The following is an 18095-nucleotide window of genomic DNA, read 5'->3' as shown; positions in this document are numbered from 1 at the left end:
AAGTTATAAAGATGTTTATCATCTCTAAGGTAATTTTATATCTGCATTACCTCAGGGCTCCGAGTCATCATTTTGACAACAACAGTTGAGAGTCTATTCCTATATGCACAATAGAAAGTCTCCTACACATCAAAACAGTCCTTGACGTCAGAAAGATTTGCCTAAAGTAGTCTAGGTTGTACGAAGAAACAAACCGTGCTGACAGGTGCCCCGTTTTCGACCAGAAAGAGAGCGAGATCATCGTATCCCATCTCACAAGCACATTGAAGTGGTTCCAGTCCTGCACACCATTTATGTAATTAGAATTGGTCTTTCAATTGCTTTGAGTAGTACCCGTCCAAGGGAGCTGTACACCTTCGAGCACGAGCCTTCTCACTTCGTCAGTGGCTCCTCTTCTAACAGCAGAAAAGAATGCAGTTTCTCGGCCGGACATTGGTTAGAATCGTCTTCTATAGGCCAATTCCACCGCAAGCTACTCAACAGGTTACGGGGACTCTCGGACAATGACGTTGGCAACACCCACGAACTTCATAATGACATTAGTTCGTCGCTTTGCAGCCGCTTCCTGAAACTTTTTCATGAGCTAATGTGAGCATAAATACCCGTCGTTTTCATTTAAAATTTTTAAAAGCATTTAAGTGAAAAAACGGCGCATGTTTTTAAATTCCAACAAAATAGTGCCTTACTGTATGCGTCTCTTTAACATGCACGAGTGAATATCGCTTGTGTTTATTGCATCCTCTCCGTCCAACGAAAACGAGGGCGGTCGTCAAGCTTAGAAACTTCCTTTTATGGTCTTAGTTATGTTAGAAGACGGTTAAAGCCTACAAAGAACGGAAGCGACGTAAGAGTTTGACTCTATTTCACTGAGCTGACATCATATCCGCTCTCTAAGAAAGCTGTATAAATGGGTCGGGCTGGACATATAGAGACACACATCATCCATAACCGAAGCCACAAAATGAATTTCAGATCAGCTCTTCAGTGTTTTGGGGTTGCTTCCATACTATTTCATATCAATGTCGAGGGAAGTTCTCCAAATCAGATAATGTAGACGCCTTCGATCAATTGTCATTCATTCAAGCAGCTAAAAATTTATCTGCTTAAGGGTCCTGTCGGTATTGTTCAGGACTTCCAGGAAATCCCGGGACTCCAGGACACAACGGATTGCCAGGAAGAGATGGATTGCAAGGACAAAAGAGGAAGCGACTGAACGAATGGCTCTAAAGGTGGCAAAGGAGCGACGGGAAAGACGGGACCCAAAGGAAACTTGGGCGAACGAGGACCGATTGGAATAGGAAAGATGGGAAAAAAAGGAGAGAAGGGAATTATGGGAGATCCTGGACCTCAAGGAGAAAATGGCACATACTACAGTACCAACTAGAAACAGTGTGCCTGGAATAGAAAGGACACCAAAGACATCGGACTTATACAGGTAATAGCGATTTTTCGATGATCGTGCTAAAATAAATTTAAATTTCCACTTCGTTAGGAAAGCATTTTCATGAAACGCCGCTCATCTACCGCTCTCAAAGTAACGTACGCTGCCACATTGAGAATCATATGTGAGGACAAATGTTGCGGACGCTGATACGTCACTTTCAATGGAGCGGAATGCCGGGTACCAAAGCCAATTGACGGCGTCGTCTATATCAGTATCAAATCCAACAATCATCGATCTCACCAAATAGAAGGGTTTTGCGAGAACGTTTCATCCGGACTGATAAGGGTAGCCGTACATGTTGGAAACTGCAATGGAGGTTTTGAAACGTCTAATCGTGAGACCGGATGGAATTCTGCTTCACGTATAATGATTGAAGAATATCCTCCGGCGCAAAATAACTGTTTGAACCCAGACTATAACTGCGCAATTTTCAATCACGACTGCTTGTGATTGTCTGTGTGTCTGCGCCTATACTTAGCAATCGCGTTGCTCTCCGGGTAACAATACAGTCAAAACGGAACCCATAAACGAAATAACCTTTCAATGCATTGATACGAAGGGATTCTCAGCTTCGTACAATTGGAGAATTACCAACTAGATCCTTATCGAGCGTTGGGTCAGGAGAGCGCAAATACAAGTATCGAGGAGATATTTAAACTAAGAACCTCTTTCAATAACGTGTAAACGAAGCCGCTGACACTTACAGAGACGTAGAAATTCGATTATCCTCAAAAGAGGCCCCGATTTGCTTCAAACGCAAAAAAGCATTGCGCATCGTACGGTTAACGAGCCGCTACTGTTGCTTGAATGGCAAAGCTTTCTGGGACGCCCGAAACGATCGAAGTTTCTGTCATGTGACGCTTTAGAGCCCGGCTAAAGTTTTCTACGACCGCTCGTTGCTGCTTGCTTCTGCACAGGGCTGCTGCACTGTGAGGTCTTATGACTCTTATCTATGACGAAGATGACAGTTCAGCTTCTAACAATAATTAGAATTGCTAAACCAAAAAACGTCGCCTCCCTCAAGGAACACGTCTTGATTTGCCGCTGCATGCTGCACGGAAAATGAAAGAAAAATAGCGTTCAGGCTGTAATCGTTATCAATCTGGCTGCTGCGGACTTTTTCTTAATATTTTATGTTCTCTTCAAGCTTTCAAAAGTGCTATCATTCGGATAGGATTTTTTAGTAGAGAAGATACACCAAATGTTAGGCTGCGTCACGTTATAATGTATAGAGATACACCAGGTAACACAATTTAAAAACTAAACAGCAAGAATTGAAAATGGAAGTGTATAAATAATTCTGTGGAATGTACCTGTACTGCGAAGCAGCAAGAAAAGAATGAATTAATAAGCTGATATCACTAGGCAAAATAAAAGGATCTATCTATGACTATTACAAATATAGTTTTTCATAGTGATAAAGCCATCGCAATTCAAATCATTGCATTTCTGCAAGATTTTCAATTAATAAAAAGAGAACTAGAAGCAGAGAACTTTCTCTCTAAATGACGTCAGTGATATAAATAGGGAATGACGCTCATAAGTAAAGGGATCTCGTGACGTCTAATTGAATTACCAACCACATAACGTCAAAACCAAGCGATCTATCTATGACTATTACAAATATAGTTTTTCATAGTGGTAAAGCCATCGCAATTCAAATCATTGCATTTCAGCAAGATTTTCGATTAATACAAAGAGAAGTAGAAGCAGAGAATTTCCTCTCTAGATGACGTCAGTGATATAAATAGGGAATGACGCCTAAGTAAAGGATCTCGTGACGTCTAATTGAATTAACAACCACATAACGTCAAAGCCGAGCACAGACAGAGTACAATTCGAACTGCTAACGACTTCTAGAGCGGGCCGGTGCCATCCAAGAAAAAAGCCATAACTAGGCATGTAAGCATTAGCGAAAGAGATGTTGCTTATGACAGTTTCAACGCGAATAAATAAAAAGATAATGTTTAGCTTACTAGAGGGTGATATAGTCGACAGTGCATTTTTCTCTGCATGTTTCTCTTTAGTTTAGCAAACAAAATGTGTTAGAAACAAGAACCTGCCGGTTTTGTTCGCCATGCGGGCTCACTTCACGACGCCGCCCACTTAATTTAAATGCGTAGTGCTGTCACACCAGCAGGAGAGCGGCGAGCAGAAAGTAGAGGATTAACTATGTTTTTCTGCCTAGATTTACAATGATCTACCGAAGCCTTTTTCTGCAAGACGCTGCTCTAATGTTCCGAAGTGTTTTACTTCTCACTTTGCTTCACGTCGCCGCTCTAAACGTTTTTTACATGAGCAGTTGGGACTCTACGAGGGTTCTAAGAGAATCTTCCGCAAACGATACTCTCATTGTTCGTCTGGATGAACCGGGACGAATGTACACTGCTACAGCTTCAATTCTTTACGTCAGACTTGATTAATTACCGATGATTGTAAGCAGGATTGCATGCATAATTATTTTGCAGGTTAACATTCGTGGATGTATTACGTTTGGTGAACTTTATTCTGGGCCTGCCCCCACTTCTTTGCCTTGGAATACACTTCCTGTGATTTCTGCGTATTGGACCGATTCCCTGATCAGCGACCGAGAATTGAGCGTTGGCATAGCGTCTGACAGTAATACTTTAAAGCAATTTTCAGATGATGTGGAGTTGGCATTTCCAGCCTTTAATCTAACGTTGTCGTTTTCTAATGTATACATAGCAACATGGAATTCAAGCAAGGTTGCAAACTTGTAGTACTTAGGTCAACATGTGAATAATTTATATCCTCTTAGTCGATTTCATTTCAATGCGTTCTGAGCGTGAGTGAAGAATATTTTTTTGCCGTTTTGCAATACGAAAACAGCAAAGTAAACAGCACTCCTCAGCCAGGGGTCATTGGCTTTGATGACGGTCACGACAATTATTGGTCACCAAATATTAACACGGTTGAAGTAGCAAATACGGTTGGCAATCTTCCTCTTCATTCGATCAAAGGGAAATACGTTTTAGATCTGAAGAAAAGTTAGTCAACCATTGAAATTGGATTATTTACTTGACATTTGTTTTGTGAAGGCGCATGTTCGCCTTTAGAATGGAGTTCAAATAACTACTGCAGCTTTGATCAAAAATGCGTTGCAAACAACTACGACGAAAACTGTGAGGTAATAAAGAGTTTAAATACATGTACACTAAGCTGCACAAAGTGTTTTATATACATGTAAACTATTTCAGGGGTGTCTGGTTTCTCAATCGAGGTTTACAAGATCGCAGCTTCAGTGTGATTCTGCATTTTACAAAACTAACGCATTTTGGATTGCCATAGGTGTAGCGTTGCTCGGAGTGTTCCTACTGGCAGCTTTGATATACATTGTAAGGCACAAATCAAAACAAGGGAGCTTTAGGCCAGAAGTTGAAGGAAATATTCAATCAAATGGGGAGGAGGATGTAGACGTATCAAAGTACGCAACAAACCCACTTGATTCGAATATTTTAGCAAAATCAAAGAGCCAGAGACAAGGTTTAAGCTTTCCTAAAGTATCTCATCGTCAAAGCACTGGAAATAATACTGTGGCTGAACAAGAGAACATGATATCTGATAGGAAAGAACGATTTTCTCCTCAAGTCGATGAAAAATCTCCTCCTGTTTCTCTCGCCTGGATTGTGGGAAAAAAAGCTACGACAATTGAGATTCATGAACTCACTTTGACGTTTCCAGCAAAGTGTCTCAAACGAGAGAAGCGAATAAATATTTCAGTACGACGCTATATCCACAAAGAGGATCCAGTGTACGTTTACACCGTCACACCGCACGAGCTCGTCTTTGACAAGCCTGTCACTCTGCACCTGAACAGCAAGTGGAAAGATTCCAATAGCGCTTTTCTACTCAAACGCAAGTCCCACAACGACGATTGGATTACTGTAGGAACATTTGCCAACGAAAAAGGAGTTTCAATGTACGAATTTTGCGATATGTGTCCAACGTACAAAGAAAGGACTGCAGAATTCGGCAAAGGATTCTCGTTTAACAACGTTTCAGTAGCTGCTCAGCGGGACAGTCAATTCGTTACGCTCGAAGTCAACTTGCTTGCAGATGCTTGCAATGATACGCTGCAGTCACAGGTCAGTTCATTGGTAGTAGTAGGTAATGAAAAGAAAGAATGCCTAATTAGCGTGAGATTTGGAAAGAAAAAGCCGGAAGTAGGCTCTGCGGATTGAGTGCTCACGAAATACTACTTTACGAAAAAGGAGAGATCACAAGTGCTGTTTTAACTGACGAAACGACTTGGAAGACAATCGGGCGACACATTAAGGTTTGTTTGTTACAAAGATGAAGACTAGTGTTTAATGAATTCAAGTTGGCTGTTCAGACTCTAGATTTTGGTTCTCTCAAACTTGGTGGTATAAGAAATTTGCTGACGTGCCATTTGCGTCCTGCCGAAGGCCTAAGTGTTCAAGAAGCAATTTCTCGAGGATCTCCTTGTCAGGTAAATGTAAAATTTGCAGAAAGCTGTCCGAAGCCCGGACATACAGACGACTTCGAATTATCCTTGTTGTTTGGCGACGTAAGAGAATAATTAGGACGTAATGAATTCTTTATGGCGTCTAAAGAGTCTATATTTTGCAGCGAAATCTGGATGACGACGTTAGAGGAGGTATTAGCTATATATCTGCATCCTGTTAGGGTGTAATTAATTTCAAACTATAGGTTTCTTTAAACCAATCACGGAAAGCGAGACAGTGCAAGTAAGAACGTCTAGATAATTAGAGCTTGAAACGCTAACTTGAGTACGCAGCAACATGCTAGTTCCGACGTTCCAAAATCAACATCAGGCCCGCCAACATTTTTAGGTACAGTACTAGCGATGCGAATATATCCCTTTGCGATATGTACTGTTTTGATTAACAGAAAAAGATGTTACTTTTCCAGCAGACAAAGAAAAAATTGAAGCATCTATGGTCGCAACAGATATTTTGCTTCCTGCTATCTGCTCTCTAGTCGATGAAGAGTGGGAAAAGCTAGCCAAAATGCTTCTTCTAACGAAGAGAAATATTGAGCAAATGCGATCTATCACTTGTAACAATGCGTCCAAGTGCAACAAAGTAATTCGAAAATGGATTAGCACTAAAGGCGAATATGCCACAGTGGGAAATCTCATTACAATTTGTGATTTCGTAACTGATGGTCAAATCTGCAAAGAAAGAATCAGACAGAAATTTTTAAAGGACCTAACAACCACTGACGTTTAGAGCTGAATTTTTCGTAGCCTTTTTTTGTGCTCTTGGATTTTGAACAAATAATCGCTAGCCAGGATGAAATTATGCGTCTCGCGTATAACGATCGACGAAAATCCTCTTTTTCAGTCACCGAACTCGCCATGTATTGAAGAGCATACCTAGGCTTTGATTGCACTTGCGCAGTTCCAATTGTATCAATTTTGTTTTTTTTGCGACGTTCAACTTTGCTCTCTACGTATCTGCTAAAGGCAAGGCTACCGATGACTGCACATATCTTGCCTCTTTTTTAATGGCGTCTTGCGTTTTTTCAACAGCCTCAACTCGCTTGGCAACCGGTAACGCTCCCTTTTGCCCGATCATTTCCATGAAATGATATGTTTAGATGCTGACGTCTTCTTACCACATTACATTTGTCTTGCATCCTAGCTAAGTGTAAATGCAGGCATGGCAACCGTGTCTACGGTCGGCGGTCTGACCCAACTACCGGTATGTTAGAGAATAGATCTAATAAACTGTAGTGAGAAAACCAAAAAAGACGTCTTTTTTCACAGAGTTGGCATCGTGGCCGCGTTCAACTATGTTGGGAGGAAGTATCAAATGGATTAAGAAGAAAGAAAACACATTAGAAAAAAGAATATTTTTCAGGTAACCGTACCCTACTCGTCCCATAAAAGCGGACAGGTTGGAGGTAGAGACACTCAGCTTAGACAAACCAAGCTAGAAAGTACCAATGAATACTACTAGATCAGCTCTCTACTGTTTTTTTGCAGTTCTATCACTCAACGCTATCGAGGGAAATGACCAGGTAACCGCAGTTACCGCGATTCTGCTTCAGTTAGTTAGTTAGTTAGGTGAGCTGACGGCGAATTTTTCTAGGCGAAGGGTTCCTCTGACGTCTGTTCAGGAATTCCAGGAATTCCTGGAACTCCGGGCCATTCTTTCGTTCATTTGCCCGCATAAACGCCGCTCGACAACGCCAAAGCACGGCACTTCTTGAGCACGGGAGCGTGCGCTAACATTTCGAGGTTGTGCAGTCAGTGCAGAGATATACGGCCGTTTTTCATCTGTATCTATGTTTGTAGCCCTGGCACAGAGCTGAATGGACGGTACAGTACTCGATCTAATGATACGGCGTTTGGCAACTGAATTCTCGAAGGATTGTCCGCAATGCACAAGATACCGGTGCAAAATTTGACTGCAAAGGTGGTCTGTGCTCTTGGCTGACTCTTGCATCAGATAATTTGAAACAGAGTCATATGTACGCCTCAGATCAGAAGCAACGTCCTTAGACGCTAACCATAAGTAATTCTTCAGATAATTCAGCAAATGCGTTTTATGATCGTAACGTCGGTTTGAGTTTTTAGGGCGTTGGAGAATGACTGGACCTGGACCAGAGCTATAAATAAATATGGACAAGCGATCCCAGTATTAGAATTGTAAGAGCCTGCTCAAACAACAAAGTAAATACAAATATGTGTACTAGCCGCTCTTTAAACTATCTCTCTTTTTTTCAAATCATTACATACTTTGCTGCTATTTTTAGATGATTTTGCATCCTCCTCCACACAAAAACGGAGGAGGTCAGTAAACAACAGCTTGTGTGCGTTTACACCTGCAACTAGGTTAGAAGGCCAGTGTAGTTAGAGCCAAAGAAAGACGGAGAAGACGTCAACATTAAAATCTATTTCCCGGAGTTGACATCGTAACCGTTTTTTGTGCAATCTATATAAACGAAAAAGGGTGGATGTACTAATAGCCAAGCTACGAAATGAAAGTCGGATCAATTCTTCATTGGTTTCTTGCTGCCCAGATACTATCTCTCTACTCTGTCAAAGGAAATTCTCCTAAAACAGATCAGGTAGGTAGTGTACGTTCATAGCAACATATTAGGCTATATTTTTATTAAGGGTTCGACCGGTGTTTGCTCTGGAATTCCAGGAATTCCCGGGACTCCAGGGCACAACGGATTGCCGGGAAGAGATGGATTGCAAGGACAAAAAGGAAGCGAAGGAGCGAGGGGTGCTAAAGGTGACAAAGGAATTGTTGGAAAGACGGGACCCAAGGGCAAAGGGGAAAAAGGACCGAAAGGTAGTACGGGTGAACCCGGACCACAAGGAGAAAACGGCACATTTTATTCAATAAACTGGAAGCAGTGTGTCTGGAACAGAGAAGATGAAAAAGACACGGGTCTTATACAGGTAGCTTGACAAGAGCCTCCTTAGTTTACGAGTTGACCAAATCAAATTACATTAGGAATGCGTTTTCGAAAAACGCCACTCGTCCAGCGCTCTCAAAGTAACGTACGCTGCAACGACGAGAGTCTATTGTTCTAGTGGTTCCTGCTGTGGACGTTGGTACGTCACTTTCAACGGAGCGGAATGTTCGGGACCCATGGCAATTGACGGCGTCGTGTTTGTCGATATCCACTCTAACGTTCATCGACCTCGCCAAATAGAAGGTTTCTGCGAGAACATTTCATCCGGATTGATAAGGGTAGCCGTTCACGTGGGAAACTGCGCCCGTTTTGGAACATCAAATCGATCATCCGGATGGAATTCTGTGTCTCGTATAATGATTGAAGAATATCTTCAGTAGCAGAATTGATGACTGAACGAACGAACAAACGTACTGAAAAGCGTAGCCTTTGATTGTAACTGCATGCGTAGTTCCGATCGTTTCTTTTTCTTTTTTCTGCTTTTGTGTATACGCTGTAGTATGCTTAATGTTCAGCTTTGAGAAAGGAAAGGCTATACCAAAACGGCTTCTTCGCACATGACAGTACAGGGTTCTAATAGGGGGTCATTTCTATGTTTAGATGGTGAAGTCTTATATAATGACACTCATCGGTTTACCATCCTACTTACGCACATTTGCAGGCATAAATAACCGTTTCTATGGTCGACGGTCATACTCAATTACGTTAGACGGCTACAGGATGAAGCCAATGTAGCAAGAAAAGCGGAAAAGACGTCATGTGTTCACGGAGTTGGCATAGCCACCGTGCTAAAAACTACGTTAATTAAGTACGAATCCAATGAAGTAAGAAACGGAAAAGACAATGTTTCACGGAGTTGGCATAGGGACCGTGCTCAACTACAGTAAGTTGGTGAACACATCTAATAAAAAAAGACAAAGACGTTAGCATAACAGAACATCTCCCAGGTGACCGTGCCCTATTCGATCTACATAAAGGAGTGGCGTCGAAAGTAGACACATACGTACACAGCTTCGCGAGAGCACACAAGATGAATGTTAGACCAACTCTACACTGTCTTCTTGCTGTTCTATCTCTCAACGCAGTCAAGGGAAATGACCAGGTAGCCGCGCAGTTACTGGGATTGTAACTTATCTATAGACGAACTCGCGGCAAACGTTTCTACATTAAGAATTCCTCCGGAGTCTGCTCGGGAGCTCCAGGAATTCCTGGAATTCCTGGAACACCAGGGCAGAGCGGAATGCCAGGAAGAGACGGTTTACAAGGACTAAAAGGAAGCGACGGAACAAAAGGCGCTAAAGGTGACAAAGGAGCCATCGGACTAATGGGTCCCAAGGGAAGTTTGGGAGAACAAGGACCAATTGGAGTTGGACAGAGAGGAATAAAAGGCGAAAAGGGAGTAAAGGGAGAGCCCGGACCCCAAGAAGAAAGCGATAACGCTTCTATTAATTGGAAGCAGTGTGTCTGGAAGAGAGATGATAACCAAGACACGGGTCTCCTGCAGGTACCCGGACTGCTGAAAGACTTCATTTTGATCGTGATGATAAATTTCGCTCCACTAGGAATGCCTTTTCACAAAACGTCACTCGTCTACCGCTCTCAAAGTAGCATATGCCGCCAATATGAGAGTCGAATGTTCTGGGGCGTGCTGCGGACGATGGTACATCACTTTTAACGGAGCGGAATGTTCGGGACCCATGGCCATTGAGGGTGTCGTGTATGTCAACATCAACTCTAACGTTCATCGACATCGCCAAATACAAGGTTTCTGTGAGAATATTCCATCCGGACTGATAAGGGTAGCCGTTCGTGTTGGTGACTGCAGCGGTTACGGTACCTCTGATCGTGCGTCAGGATGGAATTCTGTTTCTCGTATAATGATTGAAGAGTATCCTGAGTCGCAAGTTGACTAGTCGAGCGCACTGAATGAGCGCATGAACTTGATTATCTGTCCTGTTTCCCATCGTATTTGTCTGCTTTTCGTGTGTCTGTCTATACGTGTAAGGAAATGACTTATTTCAATGGCAATATTCCTCACCACAGAGGACCGTTCTGCTTCCGAGGTATCAACCAGAAGAATAAGCCGCCGGTCAAAAACAAGGTCTAGAACCTTGCCATCGCTTCGTATATGTACTAACGAACTTGACGTCGCTATATCTTTCTATTAAAATCCATCTCGAGCCTCTTGCTTTCGCTTGCGTGATAGAAACACCTGCATGGCTAGCGCCAACACACACCTCTCAACTCTCACGGTTTGACCGTGCAACACACGCGGTTTCTCACCGAATCTCACGATCTTGCTGTTGAGGTTCGGTTTTTCAAACGTTTAGAGCCGCCTTACTTCAACCCTAACCCATAACGCTTAGTTAATTAACCTACACTGGCTTATGAGACAGACTAATATCAGCTGAAGTGTCTGCTTCGGTTCATTATCAAAGAGACCTTCTACCACTGTTTAGAAAAGTTGAACATAAATAAGTGAAAGCCGCCCACTCGTTGTCGAATGGGCAAAGAATTTTCGGCGCTGGTCTATCTCTCAATGCAGTCAAGGGAGGTAGCCGCTGTTACTGGGATTGAGACTTATCTAGACGAACTGACGGCAAATGTTTCAAAATTAACTAAATCATTTAGCGCACACGTCAGCTACTACCGTAGGTAATACTATAGGTTTGACAGAGCAGAAGTTGTTGGCCGCTGAGAAGCAGATGACATGAACAAGGCAGAGGACGACGAGAATTATGATACTGAGATGCTCACGACTACGGCTACGACGATTGAAACGGCTCTTGATGACGACGACGACGACGACGACGACAATGATGATGACGATGAAAAAGGCGTACTTGGCTGAAGTGATGAAGTCGTGGATTCCGGTGACGAAGTCACGTTGGGAGTAGGCGAAAAGTGTGGGAAAGTGAACTGGAGGAGACTGTCGAAGCACGAAGCCAAGCCGTCGGTAGCGTCCGACTCCTGAGAAGCGAGCGGTACAGGAGGAACGCTGGGCGGACAGACAGGTATGCTTAGATAAAAAGAAACTCACAGTAGTGCAGGGGAATCTAGCAAGCAGACTCTACCTCAGATCATTGGTGGAATCAACTCCTTCGCACTCATTGTAGCTTAGAGGTCGGCTGCATGGGCATTCGCAACCGGCTCCCGAGAGCAGACAAGTCCGCGATCCAAGCGGCTTAGTAATCTGTAAATAAATAAACAAGAGTCTATCCATTATCTATTTAATATAAATGCGCTTAGGGAGAAGTGGGAGCGAGGATTGGATTGCACAGTGCTCACTTACATCACAGCGGCAGCTGCCTGAGCCAGACCAAAGCGTCGAGACAATCAAAAACGTATTCGTTTGAATAACTTTGTAGATCTGAGAAGACAGATATGTAGCTTCCTCAAAAAATCAATTATCTACGTTACGTTGTATGTAACAGAATCTGAAACGTTCTCCGAGCTACTTGTCATTTCAATCTGGAAAAAGACAAAACGATTTAGCTGCAATTCAAGTTTAAATCGAAAATAACCTTCCAGAAAACATTAACAGTTTTCTTCTGAAAATCATTGCAACGAGACTTAATCATAATATTTCTACTGATAAGCGAAACAGCTAGATCTTTCTCCTAAAACAACAAATTACACACATCCTTTTCCCTAAAAATAAAACCCTCGGCTACCATTTCCGTTATGTGTTTATTAGCCACGCCGTTTTCCGACGCCAATCGCGGATCAACGAAATCCGGATGAATCACAACAAACCCGGCGTTATCAATCACCACGCAACGCGTTCCAGAATTCTGGCACTGGCTCATCGACCGCGTCAACTCCGTCCACATAAAAGGAATCGTAAAGTCCATAGCCGCAACGGCCATAACCCGTGGATCCACCCCCCTTCGATAGAAAGAAAGCTCCGCTTGCATTATCTTTTATATGATTTCTTATGCTGACCTTCCTGAGAGGATCGTGTGGCTTAGAGTGATGACGTAGCCGGCTCCAAATCCGTCGACGTAAGGCGAGGAGAGGACGATGTCGCCCTTATTGGCGATCGTTCGCTTGTACCAAGGACGTTGCAAGTGATCGAATTCTTTGACTTGTTGGATGCCTGGTAGAACAATGAAGGCACCGTCTTCGGTGCCAACGTATCTAGGTAAAAAAGACAGAAACTGAACCAGGTCGTAAGAACAAATAAAGATACTTGGACAAAAACGCATATGAAATCTATTTAGAGATCTCTGGAACAGAATATTTTAGAATTTATTTCAAATTTATTTACAAGGACCCTTCTCCAAATTGTTTTATTCTTACCTCCACACAGTGAAATTGGTGAAGTCATTCGCTTGCAGCCATTTAGATACGACCGAGTGGATAATGGCCAGAGAATCTCGTACAGTTGGCTAGAGAATCTCCTAACTCAATTGCCATACGCAAAAAAATGTTTTCTCACTGACATTGAAATATGCGCTTGATCCTCTTCCTGTAAAATAGCTGACGTACTCGTTCGCTTGAGACGTCGTCTGCTCGAGGTCCAAGTAAGCGAACGGGTCCTTGAAACCCTCCGGCGAAATTTTCACCGAAGCATCATCTAAAAGAAAGAAGGGACCATGACAGTCTTTTCCCCCTTTCATCCATGCTCTTACCAAACACGGCTAGTCGTCCGAACTGGCTACACTTTGACTGCGTCGGAGGAATCAAATCGAAACGATGATACAAATAAGAACCTTAATTAAACATTGAGCTCTTTTAGTTTTATACTTCGTCTCCACTAACTCGGTAGAGAAGACAACGGAGACAGACTGTAGTCCGTTGTGAAATCCCTAGCCACGACGAGACACAGGCTGTACGTAGTACCGCTTATCTAACGACAAACAAAAAGTCAACTATAAACAGCCTCTAGAAAAACTCGAATTATTGGTTAAATGTTAACGAATTATCTACTTTGGGGTCTCAATGCGTACGTACGGGTTGCCAATTGTATTGCGCTTGAATCGAGTCAAGCCGGACTCCTTCCATTTTGCTATCTCCAAGAGGAACAGTCCATTGCGTATTGAGCACTCTTGATCCGCTGCCACCGCTACATATTTCAAAGCGTGAAGTACACGTAGCCAGAAATCGATTCGCTGGTCGTCTTACTTTAGCATGGCCGTTCGAATTTCGTCAAAGCCAACGGTCTGATGCTCGAGAGTTGATATATCGATATACGTCGGAACTTCTCTGACATTCGTGGGAACAGGAAGCAGGGGATGCGTGAGAGTCACACCTAAAAAATCGGTCATGATGTCAATATTATTCTATTTGGCTTCTCACCTGAGCTATCGATTATAAAGGCGTACGAAAGTTCGCCGCGTTTAAAATACGTGACGTCGGATACAAGATCGGCGAGGGCGATGTCGATGGCCACGACTCCAGCGAGACCGCGCTTGCCGTTCTGTGTGGAATAGACGGGAACAGAGATAGTCAGAACGAGACCGAGGCCAGATAGATCGTAATAAGGAACGGAGATGAACGGCTTAATGAGCTCGGCGTCCGGTTCGAAGAAGCTGTAGAAGGAGCCAAATTCTTGGAGGATATTGCTGTCATTTCGGACGATATTAGCGATTCCAGCCTAAGGAGAGAAAATTCACGAACGTCAAATAGCCAATTATGATTAATCCCCCCCCCCCCCCCCCCCCCCCCCCAGGAGTGCCCAGAGTCCTCTAAATATCTAATATTACGTACTGTTGACAGATTCGTTGAGGCTACACTGTAGTATCCATAATCTTGCTCAGCAATCTTGCGAAGTAGAGTCTCCCCAGAAGATTGAATACCCTCTTTATATTATTTATTATTATTAATGGTCATTGATATATTTCGTTGAGAATCTCACCGCCCATTCCGTACGTAAGAATGACGACTTTGAAACCGAGTACTTGATTCTTGTCGCGAATTGTCTGCATGATGGCCGCGTTCGAACCCAGAGAACTCGTTGGTTCTCCATCGGTCAGAAACAGTATCACTTTGTCTGCAGCTATTACCGGTAAACTGTCACTATTCATAAGATTTCTTCGTCAATATTATTCTTACGCGCCAAATTCTCGTCACTACGCGAAGGCGATTGAATAAATAAATCGAAAGCGCTCGCTAACGAATCTTTGTAATTCGTAGCTCCTAAGACAATAATAATAAATAACGCACCCCTCCCTATACATGCATATATCCTTACCAGAAGGAAACAGATTGTCAACGTAAGTCTTTAGCTCACCTACATTGGAAACGGTTGCCCTGGCAAGACGATTGCTATAGCAACCAGAAGGGTGCCCAGCCACCGTAGAAAAAGCCACAACTCCGACCTAGATAATTAATTAAAATTGTACATATAAACTAATAAGGATTGACCCACCCGATCGTCAGGACTCAAAGAATCTAAGACGGTTTTCGCAGCCTCCTTTGCAAGGTCCATGCGAGAGGAGGAACTTCCTCGACCCGGTGACGTCATCGAGCCACTCTTGTCGATCACAAGAACGACGTCTTTGGGCTCGGGCACGGCCGCCGAAACGTACCAGGGCCTTTTGGCAAAAAGTAATGAAATCCATGTTTATTTATTGATTGATTCTTACCTAAATCTTGGGTCATATGATCCGCAGTCTTGCACCTTGAATGCTGGATAGATGCTAATGAGACCCTCTTGTGACGCAAAGTATTGCCATTTGAGCGTGGGATTCGACTGCAAATTGCTCTTGAACTTGGAGACCAAGTCCGCCCCAACGTTGAACTGAGCATTGTCGGTTGTCCCCGTCAAACGATTGCATTGTCCATTGAGGTCAACCTAAGGAAGACGAACGTAGAAAATCAAAAGACGTAGAATCATCTCATCTTCTAAGACGTTAGAAATAATGCACAGATGATACTAGCAGTGTTTCACATTACATAACCACTGTAGCGTTTATGACATCAATCTAATACTAAAACAAATCCGGAGAAGGTGAATAAATTGTTCAATTGGATTACAGTATCACGACGTGATCCAGAATTTACGGAGGTTAAGTTAATTAAATTACTTCAACGCCAAATCGGGAATCGTTGGTGAGCGAGCTCTCCGACAAAAAACAGCACTCGTCCAAAGCGTTATTCGTTCCTTGGGCCAGCAGACGCTCCGCTTCGTACTTCAAACCCAACGCGATGGCCTTTCGACTCTGAAATTTCTGGTTGAGAGCGCCTGAAAGCTGAACGAAGACCCCACGCGCAAGCGCTAGTATATAGGTGAAAAAGGGCCTGACTGGGAGCAAACCTCTAAAAGTGTAGCTTGCGCGTCGACTGCTGCGCTTCTGTAGCTCAGTCCGTCGTATTTGGACTAGAAGAGCGACTCTGAACTCGCTCTCGTGTCGGAATTGCTGAAATGCAGCCTACTTGCAGTGTGTTTACACCGAGACCGTCGTCCGCGAAGGCTGAAAGGACGGTTTGGAAAGCGTTCGCGGACTGAGACGTTGGAAGCACAGAGGCACAGCAGAGAACGCTGCAGACGACGAGACGCAGCATACCTCCTGCGGATTTTCCTGGAGTAGTACGTAAGGTCGAAGTTCATCCGTGTTCGTCTGTTTTTTCCGTCTGCGCATGCTCGCGACCAACCCTTTGTTCTCCACGAGTCCGCGTGCCTTCGGCGTGCCTTCACGGATTCTCGTGATGTTCGGCGCTTTGGCGACTTCTTCTCACAGCGGAATCGTCGAAGAATGCAAGCTGAGAAAAGGAGCAAGGCCCTTTCCAAAGTAACACCATCTTTTTTGAAGAGTTCTTCTTCGGGGACCCTTGCCAACAAAGCGTATCTAGCTGTGTTGGTTGATTCGATTATCGGGTCCTCATGCTCCTCGCGACTCTCTCGCACTAGTTTCGATCCTCGCACAGTCGCACTCGGTCTATTTTCTTTTTTTCTTTTTTCTAGAAACGAAGCAGCGCTGTGTCTTATACTAATCACGCTTTCCAGTATGGCGCGACGTGCGTGAATAGCGAAGATGGAACGCAGACGGTTCTCTATGAAAGCAGAACACTTTGGCTGCAGCCAAAGCTCTCTCTTCCCTCCCCCCTTCCCCTCTCTCCAGCTCCTTCTCCAACACCAGCCTTCAGCCACTGGTCACTCCAGAGCATTTAACTATGCAATAGATTCATGTATCCAGCATAGGTTCGATTAGGCATAATACGGGTCAGTGGATTACAGGTTATAGCCTCAGCTCTGATCCATCAATTTCTGTCTAATGACACGTCAGCTATCATACAAAAAAGAAGTCTATGAAAAGATAAGAAATGTCTACAATGTCTTTCGTGCACCAAGAAGACAGTCAATGTAAAACGACGACAGCGACACCTACATGTAAGCTTAAACCAACCATTAGTAATAGCACAAAGAAAGGACACAAGAAACAAATTGGTAATAGTAGAGTAAATTATAAGGCTTTTGCAATAGCCTTCAAAATCTTTTCTCTTGGCGCGCGCGGAATGGCCATGGTTTTCAGGTCTTCCTCGTCCAAGAGTTGCAGAACGCGTCCGTCAATTCCTTCTGCTCGAAACTTTTCTGCGTACTTGCCGCAGCCTTTCTCGGTGATGAGATCTGCCACGCCATTAACCGTCATGTTTTCTAGTAGGTCTGATATACTGGTGCAGAAACTTAGGAGAGGCATAAAATTCGCCCTGAAGCAGAGGTCGAAATAATTATTTAAGATTAACGGTCAAATCGTCCGATTACTGTGCCAATTGGTCGGTCATGCGCCCAATCGTTCGGTCATCACATCAGCGAAGAAATATTCGACTTTTATTCACTGAAGTTCGAGTATACTAATTGCGTCTACTCACTGGAGCTCATGCCAAAACTGAAGAAAGTCCTCGATTTCCTCTTCTGACTCTACCGAGTCACTCGCGCTTTCTGATTCCTGTTCTATTGTCTCTCCGCCGCGTCGCTTTTACTTCTTCCTTTTTCTTTGTTCTGGACGTCTGTTCTTTGCTTTCCACCACAGGTTGATTCCTCGTTGAGCGTGAGATTGCGACGTGCAGCTCTGACTTGCTTTAAGCATTAACAAATCATTGAGGGACGCGTTGGTCAAGCGGGTCCTTTTATCGCTCTTGATTACGCCCATCAGGGAAAACATGCGTTCTAGCTTTCCGTTTGACGCAGGTAAAGAGAAAAGTAGCTCCGCTAGTAAAAGATCATTTGGCCAATCTCCTGAGTCTGGAGCGTGGAATAGCTTCCACCAAA

General features: G+C 43.6%; 5 protein-coding genes across 12 annotated transcripts in view; 3 read left to right on the top strand and 2 right to left on the bottom strand.

The window, feature by feature from the left end:
• Positions 1-484, bottom strand: part of LOC136191275 (serine/threonine-protein phosphatase 6 regulatory ankyrin repeat subunit B-like) — a gene marked incomplete in the record, with an annotated part of 29457 nt that extends 28973 nt beyond the window's left edge. The window contains 3 exon segments of the mRNA XM_065979602.1: positions 51-122; positions 195-280; positions 334-484. Of these exon segments, the coding sequence (XP_065835674.1) occupies positions 51-122; positions 195-280; positions 334-433 (258 nt within the window).
• Positions 485-3195: 2711 nt separating this feature from the next.
• LOC136191099 (uncharacterized) lies at positions 3196-6747 on the top strand. Of its 3 annotated transcripts, none has more exons than XM_065979395.1 (12): positions 3196-3342; positions 3633-3852; positions 3913-4170; positions 4224-4452; positions 4504-4592; positions 4663-5550; positions 5601-5741; positions 5799-5993; positions 6056-6083; positions 6137-6174; positions 6225-6279; positions 6335-6747. In XM_065979395.1, the coding sequence occupies exons 2-12, from the start codon at positions 3640-3642 to the stop codon at positions 6676-6678; spliced, it is 2478 nt and encodes an 825-aa protein (XP_065835467.1). In that variant the 5' UTR covers positions 3196-3342; positions 3633-3639; the 3' UTR covers positions 6679-6747. The 3 variants fall into 3 exon arrangements, with proteins under 3 accessions (XP_065835467.1, XP_065835468.1, XP_065835466.1); XM_065979396.1 differs by having other exon boundaries at positions 3196-3346; positions 6338-6747; XM_065979394.1 differs by having other exon boundaries at positions 3196-3346.
• Positions 6748-7698: 951 nt separating this feature from the next.
• Positions 7699-9401, top strand: LOC136191663 (collagen triple helix repeat-containing protein 1-like). Of its 6 annotated transcripts, XM_065980052.1 has the most exons (7): positions 7716-7772; positions 7823-7869; positions 7917-7968; positions 8031-8126; positions 8210-8524; positions 8574-8864; positions 8920-9401. In XM_065980052.1, exons 5-7 carry the CDS (start codon positions 8435-8437, stop codon positions 9259-9261), a joined length of 723 nt encoding a protein of 240 aa, XP_065836124.1. In that variant the 5' UTR covers positions 7716-7772; positions 7823-7869; positions 7917-7968; positions 8031-8126; positions 8210-8434; the 3' UTR covers positions 9262-9401. The 6 variants fall into 6 exon arrangements, with proteins under 6 accessions (XP_065836121.1, XP_065836124.1, XP_065836123.1 ...); XM_065980049.1 differs by having other exon boundaries at positions 7699-7772; positions 7823-7968; XM_065980051.1 differs by having other exon boundaries at positions 7722-7869.
• Positions 9402-9911: 510 nt separating this feature from the next.
• On the top strand, positions 9912-10794 carry LOC136191361 (collagen triple helix repeat-containing protein 1-like). Its single transcript, XM_065979686.1, has 3 exons — positions 9912-9983; positions 10053-10385; positions 10444-10794. Exons 1-3 carry the CDS (start codon positions 9912-9914, stop codon positions 10792-10794), a joined length of 756 nt encoding a protein of 251 aa, XP_065835758.1.
• A 681-nt stretch (positions 10795-11475) lies between these two features.
• On the bottom strand, positions 11476-16426 carry LOC136191148 (VWFA and cache domain-containing protein 1-like). The gene is made up of 23 exons (XM_065979446.1): positions 16262-16426; positions 16143-16205; positions 15913-16077; positions 15472-15680; positions 15255-15420; positions 15078-15204; positions 14939-15022; positions 14742-14882; positions 14594-14685; positions 14183-14480; positions 14009-14135; positions 13838-13949; positions 13646-13733; positions 13516-13596; positions 13327-13460; positions 13184-13272; positions 12827-13021; positions 12556-12769; positions 12406-12501; positions 12302-12352; positions 12174-12251; positions 11956-12074; positions 11476-11900 (listed from the first exon to the last, which is right to left on the bottom strand). Exons 1-23 carry the CDS (start codon positions 16388-16390, stop codon positions 11618-11620), a joined length of 3141 nt encoding a protein of 1046 aa, XP_065835518.1. The 5' UTR covers positions 16391-16426; the 3' UTR covers positions 11476-11617.
• Between the last annotated feature and the right edge of the window lie 1669 nt (positions 16427-18095).

Source organism: Oscarella lobularis, chromosome 9 (genome assembly GCF_947507565.1).
Source record: "Oscarella lobularis chromosome 9, ooOscLobu1.1, whole genome shotgun sequence".
NCBI classification, from domain to species: Eukaryota; Metazoa; Porifera; class Homoscleromorpha; order Homosclerophorida; family Oscarellidae; genus Oscarella; species Oscarella lobularis.
This window is presented reverse-complemented; position numbering and strand designations above follow the sequence as displayed.

Excerpts from the sequence above, each read along its gene's own strand:
- LOC136191663 (XM_065980049.1), top strand. The coding sequence starts at position 8,435 with ATGAAAGTCGGATCAATTCTTCATTGGTTTCTTGCTGCCCAGATACTA. Across the intron at positions 8,525-8,573 it reads ATTCTCCTAAAACAGATCAG|GGTTCGACCGGTGTTTGCTC; the intron begins GTAGGTAGTGTA and ends ATTTTTATTAAG. Across the intron at positions 8,865-8,919 it reads AAGACACGGGTCTTATACAG|GAATGCGTTTTCGAAAAACG; the intron begins GTAGCTTGACAA and ends AAATTACATTAG.
- LOC136191099 (XM_065979395.1), top strand. The coding sequence starts at position 3,640 with ATGATCTACCGAAGCCTTTTTCTGCAAGACGCTGCTCTAATGTTCCGA. Across the intron at positions 4,453-4,503 it reads CGTTTTAGATCTGAAGAAAA|GCGCATGTTCGCCTTTAGAA; the intron begins GTTAGTCAACCA and ends TGTTTTGTGAAG. Across the intron at positions 5,742-5,798 it reads CAATCGGGCGACACATTAAG|ACTCTAGATTTTGGTTCTCT; the intron begins GTTTGTTTGTTA and ends TTGGCTGTTCAG.
- LOC136191361 (XM_065979686.1), top strand. The coding sequence starts at position 9,912 with ATGAATGTTAGACCAACTCTACACTGTCTTCTTGCTGTTCTATCTCTC. Across the intron at positions 9,984-10,052 it reads CAGTCAAGGGAAATGACCAG|AATTCCTCCGGAGTCTGCTC; the intron begins GTAGCCGCGCAG and ends TTCTACATTAAG. Across the intron at positions 10,386-10,443 it reads AAGACACGGGTCTCCTGCAG|GAATGCCTTTTCACAAAACG; the intron begins GTACCCGGACTG and ends TCGCTCCACTAG.
- LOC136191148 (XM_065979446.1), bottom strand. The coding sequence starts at position 16,390 with ATGCTGCGTCTCGTCGTCTGCAGCGTTCTCTGCTGTGCCTCTGTGCTT. Across the intron at positions 13,950-14,008 it reads ATTCGAACGGCCATGCTAAA|CGGTGGCAGCGGATCAAGAG; the intron begins GTAAGACGACCA and ends TGAAATATGTAG. Across the intron at positions 12,502-12,555 it reads ATAAACACATAACGGAAATG|GAGAAAGATCTAGCTGTTTC; the intron begins GTAGCCGAGGGT and ends TTGTTGTTTTAG.